The following is a 6,951-nucleotide window of genomic DNA, read 5'->3' as shown; positions in this document are numbered from 1 at the left end:
GTAACGTAACGCTCTATACTTAACTGGGCCGTCCAAATAATGGCCTATCTTCTAGCGTCCTGTAGATAGGTTATAGGCACTACCCTAGTATGATTATTATATAGATAGCCTTCGGCTAGTAATATAGGCCTCTTATAAAAGCTAGCCTATAGAGCTAGATATAAGTAGATCTCGTTCGATCCTAGCGACCTAGTCGCGGACTACGCGATCCTTATACTAAATATAGTATAGAGCGTAATCGATTTAGCTTTACCGCTAACTAGTATAACTAGGCTCGGCCGCTACGTATCTAGTCGCGGTAGATAGCTTATAACGAGACGAAGCCGATTCGAGACTATAAGATCGTAGTTATTCTTATAGCTATTAAGCCCTAGCTATATTATAGGACTACGAGGCTTTATTCTAAGATACTCTAGTATTATACTATAGGTAATAATAGAGTGCTTATAACTATATAGTAATCTAACTAATATAGGGCTAGAAATATATATAGATTACTACCCTAGATATAGGTCGGCGTCCTAAGTCCCTACTAAGACCTTTAATAGGGAAATACTAGGGCCGGATTTAGGTTATTTCCCTATTACTATAAAAACGTTTACCGTCCCGCGCTAGGTAGTATACCCCCTAGTACGGTCCAATAGTCGATCGTATACTAGAGTATAACTTAAGTATAATATACATAACTAAAGTATAAAGAATAACCGGGTTATAGGGACGGAGTACTCCCTATACTATAAGCGTAGGTCGTTTAGAAAGAGAAATTTAGGTATAGAAGATACCCTAGACCGATTTATATACTCTCGACTATATTACGATACTATTAAGAGCCTTATTAGGGGAGCCCTATATCTACTACGATACCTCCTATTAATCCGCGACTCTATTAGCTATAAACCTATTAAGATAATAAGTATTAAAAGGGTACGTAGCCCTAAAATAACTAGATTATAGCTAGAGCTCCTAGGCGAAGCGACTTCCGTATAAGAAAAGCAGTACCGTACCTATATTAATACCGAGGTAAAGGCTATTCATTATCGATATAAGATACTAAATATAAGTAAAGTAGAACTAGAAGATACCTCCTAGGTATATTAAACGAAGGCCTAGACCTACTAGCCTTATAGGCGTCTAAGTTTACTAGGGCCTCCAGCCGTTAATCTCTAGACGAAGCCATCTCTAATACCGTACTAGTAGAAAGGAGGATCGGTTACTAATAATACTATACTAATTTAATAGTAATATACTATATATATACCTCTTTTAGGAAGTCTGTATTTAGATATATAGTTAATATATACTATAGTAGCGTTACGACGTATATACGAATACGAAGAGAGTAGAGTTATATAGGTTAATTCGACCTCCTAACGTAGTATCTATATTACTTATTCTACTATATATATAGTAAATCTACTAAAATACTAATAATATAATTCTATATAGGTAATTCTAGTATCTATAGCGCGACTATTATTATTAGGAGGTACTAGGGAGGCTAAGAGTGAGGTCTTTTTTAAAAAGACTTATAGCTATCCGTAGAGTAGACTTAATCGAAATATAAGTTCGGGTCTAAGATTTAGGAATTTAAATAAAGTAGTACTATATTATATATAGTATAGTACTTTTATCTAGGTAATATCGTACTAGGTACGTAGTATCGCTCTAAAGAGTAATACTATTAATAATACTACCTAGCTATTACCTTACTAGTTCTTCGTCCTAGTATATAAAATAAAGGCTTCTTTAATACTTACTATTCTTTATACGATAATTAAACTAATTAGTTACTATTAGAACGTAGTCTACTTTCCTAATTAGTTTATTAGATGCGTTACTAGCTAGTATACTACCTCGTATATTAATAACTATTAGGGTAATATATAGGCGAGACTACTACCCCTAGAACCTCCCTATAAGTAGACTCTTATATATTCTATACGCCTTCTTAGATATACGGCTATTAGGAGAGGTATAGGTCGCTAGCCTATATTATAGAAAAAATAATTATATTAATAAAGCTTTAGCTATTCTATCGATACCTATACCGACCTAGAGAAGTATTATCTAGGAGACTATACGTTACCCTATAGTATTATAGTATAGTGCTAATCGCTAAGTAGCCTAGATCGAAAGCGGGAGGAATACGTATAGGTATATTAAGCAGCTCTTCCTTCTAAAGAAGTCTAACCGCTACCTAAAAACTATACTAAGTATCGGCAGGTAGACCTTATTAGCTAACTTCCCCGTCGTAGTAAATACGCCTACTAGCCGACTAGTATTCGCCTAATCCTCTATATCTCTAATAAAGGACTAGGGGTTCGATAGTATTAATATAGACTAGGAGTATCCGGCGGATAAAAAGGAGGTAGAGAACTTTATTCTTCTACTAGTAGTAGTACAGTAAGAGCTTAATATATATATATTATAGTACGCCCTAGGCTATTACTTCCTCTTAACGATTATATTACCTGCTAGACCTACGTACTATAAGAAGCTCGACCTTAAGACGATCGCCGGTATTATAGATACGTTCTATCTAATAGGATATAATTATTCTAGCTTATAGAACTCCTACGCTACCTATTAGGCTAACCTCTACCTAAATAGTATAAATAAAACGATAACGCCTTTCTCTATAGACGAAGCTATTACAGGTTACTTTAAGGTAGGCGTGCCCGCTTCTTAGATAGCTCTTAGTATGCCTATATACGGTCGAACCTTCTAGAATACTAATAGACTAGGTAGGCCGTTCTCTAGGATAGGCGGGGGCTCGTGGGAAAACGGCGTATAGGACTATAAGGCTCTTCCTCGGCTTAGGGCTACTACTGGGTACGACGACGTAGCTATGGCGTTATTTAGCTATAACGTTAAGAGAAGAGAGCTTATCTTATACGATACGCTGCGCTCCGTTCGGTAAAAGATCTCCTACTTAAAAGAGAAAGGACTCGCGGGATCTATATTCTAGGAAGCGAGCGGCGATACAGCGGATGAAAATAGTTTAATCTCTATAAGTTTTAAACTTCTAGGCCTATTTACGGGTTAGGCTTAGAATTAACTTAACTACCCTAATAGCTAATACGAAAATATTAGAGCAGGAATAGAGTAAGGTATCGAGATAACTGTGGGATACTATCGTTCATAGTATAACTAGTTTCGGTAAAAGGACGTATATAGGGACTTAAGAGCTGTACGAAGACCTGAACCGGGACTTCTATTCTAGTATTAGATAATATAAAGGCTTCGGTACTATTGTTTGCGCCCTGCACCTCCACTACTACTACCGTAGTATTAGACTACTACCCTCTTTTAATATTGAAGCCTCTCGTAATAGTCTACGCTTCTTAGATATTCTACTTTATCGTGGTCTCTGCCCTTAGTGCAGTCCGTGGGGAATCGAGAGTTTACATATCGGGTACGCAAAACTCTACCAACTCCACCCAGTACGCGCTACAAGTAGTCGTTAACGTTGCCGTGAATCTAATAAGTATAGCGCTTTCCTATCTATTAGGGTGGTCTAGTCGTTCTTTTAGTACGCTCGAAACCTCTTATAGTTATACGTTCTCGCTAGAGGCTTCGAGTATCTCGCTCGCGATTCAGCAGCTAACGAAGTATAGTATTATCATACTACCTATCCCTGTATTAATGCCACCCACTAGTTAATAAACTCTTACGAAAAGGCCTCTATTCTCTAACTCGACGCGAGGGCAGGGTAGTATTATAGAGACCGGTTATATTCCTAGACCGACCTTAGAGATTATTATAAGCGAGGCTAGATATGTAAAACCTATATAGTATAGTCTAACCTTCGCGTTGCTGCTATCGATCTGAGACGAGTATAAGCTATGGCTGCCCTATATATAGTTCTCGTGTCTTTCGGCACTCCGGTATCACGTTTGGGGATTCTAGTTAGTCAATGTATATAGAAACGCCTCTGCTTCAGTCTCGATCGTGCTAGTGAGGCACACGTATGGAAGGAATATAGATGCATATGGTTCGAGCTCGGTATTAATTGAACTGTGAGCGGCTTACGGCCCAACCAGAGTAATTCCGCTACGTATCACTCATCTCGAGTGCAGCGACAGCCTTTTATATGCTGGCTAGCTAGGCTTTGCGATGGCCAAGGTGTCCGCCCTTTTGCTCCTGTCTCACTTGGGGCAGTAGTGGTTTGCGGGCCGCCTGTTGTGAGAAAGAGAGCCTGGGCACCTTGTTACTGGCGAGTAGCGTGGTTGAGTAATTGAATGTGCCTGCGGTCCATTCCGTGTGTCGTCCATCGAGGGCCGGGTTTGTCCTCTACCATGGACTGGGTGTGTCGTCCACAGTGAACTAGGATTGCCGTCCATTGTAGACCAGGTGTGCTGTGTCACTGATAATATAAGCGCGCTGACTAAAGATTTCCGCAGCCCTGGGTCGGTCAGCGCTTCATCCCAGCAGCCTTCGTCGTTGGAGTATTGGCCATGACTGATTCTACCGCGGCTGCCCTCTTGAAGTCATTCTTTGCAGCTGCAACTTTCGAAGCTACAGACCCAACAATAGACGGATGGCGTGTTTCCGTCACATGCTGCTTACGAGAGTGGCAGCCAGCGGGGAATTCGCATCAACACGTGCCACAAGTGAAGGAGAGGCCAACCCACCCTGTGTAGGCGGTCGCTTAGGTGGGCAAGGTGGGCTAGTGCATCTACTGGGTTTAATTGTCATCGGCCTGGCCGCACAGTGCAAATCCAATCATCGTGTACCATGTACAGGGGTCAGCTAGTCTGCGCTGCATGGTGAAGTCATCATGTCTGCCATGGGGCTGACAAGAGCTTGACGGAAAGCGTGTCCTCGATGTCGGAACGGGCACCGGAATATGGGCTGTTGGGTGATGAGCATCCTGGGGCGGCACTAAACATTGGCAATAATCTGAGCCCTATCCAACGCAATTGGACCCCGCCCAACATCAAGTTCACCGTGGATGATGTGGAGCAGGACTGGGTGGAGTCTCAGCCATGCGACTACACTGCATTTCATGGCCGGCCTGTGAGGCAGATCTTTGATAATATGAAGCCTGGATGGAGGCTAGGTAGAACTCCAAGATTCAAACAACATGATCTACACAGAAGACGACTCCCTTAAGCCAGATAAATCTCTGGTGGCCTTGATGAATGGCCTGGTGGAAGCATGCGATACGATTGGACGGACTATGAATCCCGCACGTTCCACAAAAGAATGGGTTGGGAACGCCGGTTTCCAGCAGGTGAAGCAGCAGATCTTCAAGTCGCCCGTGCGCAACTGGCCGAGAGACGCCAGGTTGAAGGAATGTGGCGTCTTTACGACATTAAACTTCGTTGAAGGCATCCAAGACTTCACTGACAAGCTCTTTAGGGACGTCCTGGGACTGAGCGAGCAAGGAATAGAGGTTCTCAATGCGGGAGTGAGGGCAGCCGCGAAGGATTCCAGTGTGCACCCACGGGCTGGTGGCCTAGAAATAATCATCAACACAGCCACAATGAGATATACGCATGAAATCCATGTCTGCAGCCTTTCATGATCGTTTCGGTACCATCTACAAAGCCAAACTCTTGGAGCTTAGTTTAAGTCTATCTGTCGATACCTCGTGGCATTCCTGCCATGCGCAAAGCACGATACAAAGAGATGAGCTCGGCTTTAGAGTACTTGTCCAGTATGCGGTGGTGAAAGGATTAGAGTCGAGGTCACAGATGGCTGTTGACCCATGCCTTTGCTTCCCGAAGCTGCAACAATGTGCTGGGAACCGTCCATCGTGAAGGGCACGGACAGTGTATATCCGCTGTTAGGGGTTCGCTTGGCCTAATGTGCGATGACCAGGCGCTTCCCCGAAGTCCGAGAGACTGCTACGACAAAGACCCAGCGGGAAAGAGTCAGCGAGATCTGGCGACAAGTGACTATCCAAGGCAGTCAATTATCAAGCAAGGAATTGCCTAAGCCACTATAAATCGGAACAGGTCTAACTACCGTTTTGAAAGAACCATTTCGACCTTTCGTCTGTTGTTCACAGCGTGCATAAAAGGTACTCGTTGACTGAGCCAAGCCTGAGCAACAGCGGCAAAGACACTAATCACGGGTGGTGGTAAAACCAAGAACTTAGATCGCATGTATTCACCACAAGCGGCATGGATCCCTCAAACAAAGCACGCTCCTTCGACCAATTCCGGGAGCGCGAGAAACGATCAATCATCACGTCCCTCCACGCAGTGCCCCGCTCGGTACCCCATGCACAGATCGCTCCGATGTGGCGCCTTCGCAATATTGCGGGTGATGGGCGGTGGGGTCAGGTCAACACCGCACCATTTCTTCAGACGGTAAGCGACCCTTTCCGCGTATGAGCCGTCAAGGATGGGACGACATGTCGTGTTGTACGCGTCGCATCTTTGATGATAGACCCTGGCATTGTATGTGCTCTGTCGGTATAGGCGGATGGTAATGGCTATTTTCCTGCTGCCCCATCCCGAGGTCTGGCACTTATGGTTGCGACAAGTGAATCTTCCCATGATGTTGGTGTCATAGCTTCTCATGAAGTTGATTTCGTCTTAGAAGCCAGAACTGTTGGCCTCGAACGAGGGGCATGCATCCGGAAGGCGTATCTTCTAATGCGCTGTCCGGGGCCGCCATGTATAAAAGGCTCCGAGCACTGCTGGCAGTACAACGGAGAACATTTTCCTCTTTGGCCTCATCACGTCAGGATGCTTGCCGATCATATGCAGGCAGGGAAACCCCTGAATGGGCACGACGATGTCCCTGAAGAGTTTCGCCGTATGGTTGTAGATGCCGAACGCGAGCGGAAGGAAAGAGTGCAGAAAGAGCAGGACAGAAGACGCAAGCGGAGGCGAAGGGATTCGGATGACTCTGCTGCTGGCAGCACGGCCAATCCTTTACTTCGATGCGCAACCGAACACGGCATCATACCCAGCCTTCCACATTATCCTAGCCTTA

The 6,951-nt window shown here is 44.0% G+C and overlaps 1 protein-coding gene across 1 annotated transcript; it reads left to right on the top strand.

The window, feature by feature from the left end:
* Positions 1-5,182: 5,182 nt before the first annotated feature.
* Positions 5,183-5,471, top strand: D7B24_000461 (uncharacterized protein; the record flags this gene model as incomplete). Its single annotated transcript, XM_028634717.1, has 2 exons — positions 5,183-5,413; positions 5,466-5,471. The coding sequence occupies 2 exons, from the start codon at positions 5,183-5,185 to the stop codon at positions 5,469-5,471; spliced, it is 237 nt and encodes a 78-aa protein (XP_028492603.1).
* Positions 5,472-6,951: the final 1,480 nt, after the last annotated feature.

The sequence above is a fragment of the Verticillium nonalfalfae genome (assembly GCF_003724135.2).
Source record: "Verticillium nonalfalfae strain VnAa140/NRRL 66861 chromosome Unknown scaffold_104, whole genome shotgun sequence".
Lineage (NCBI taxonomy): Eukaryota > Fungi > Ascomycota > Sordariomycetes > Glomerellales > Plectosphaerellaceae > Verticillium > Verticillium nonalfalfae.
This window is presented reverse-complemented; position numbering and strand designations above follow the sequence as displayed.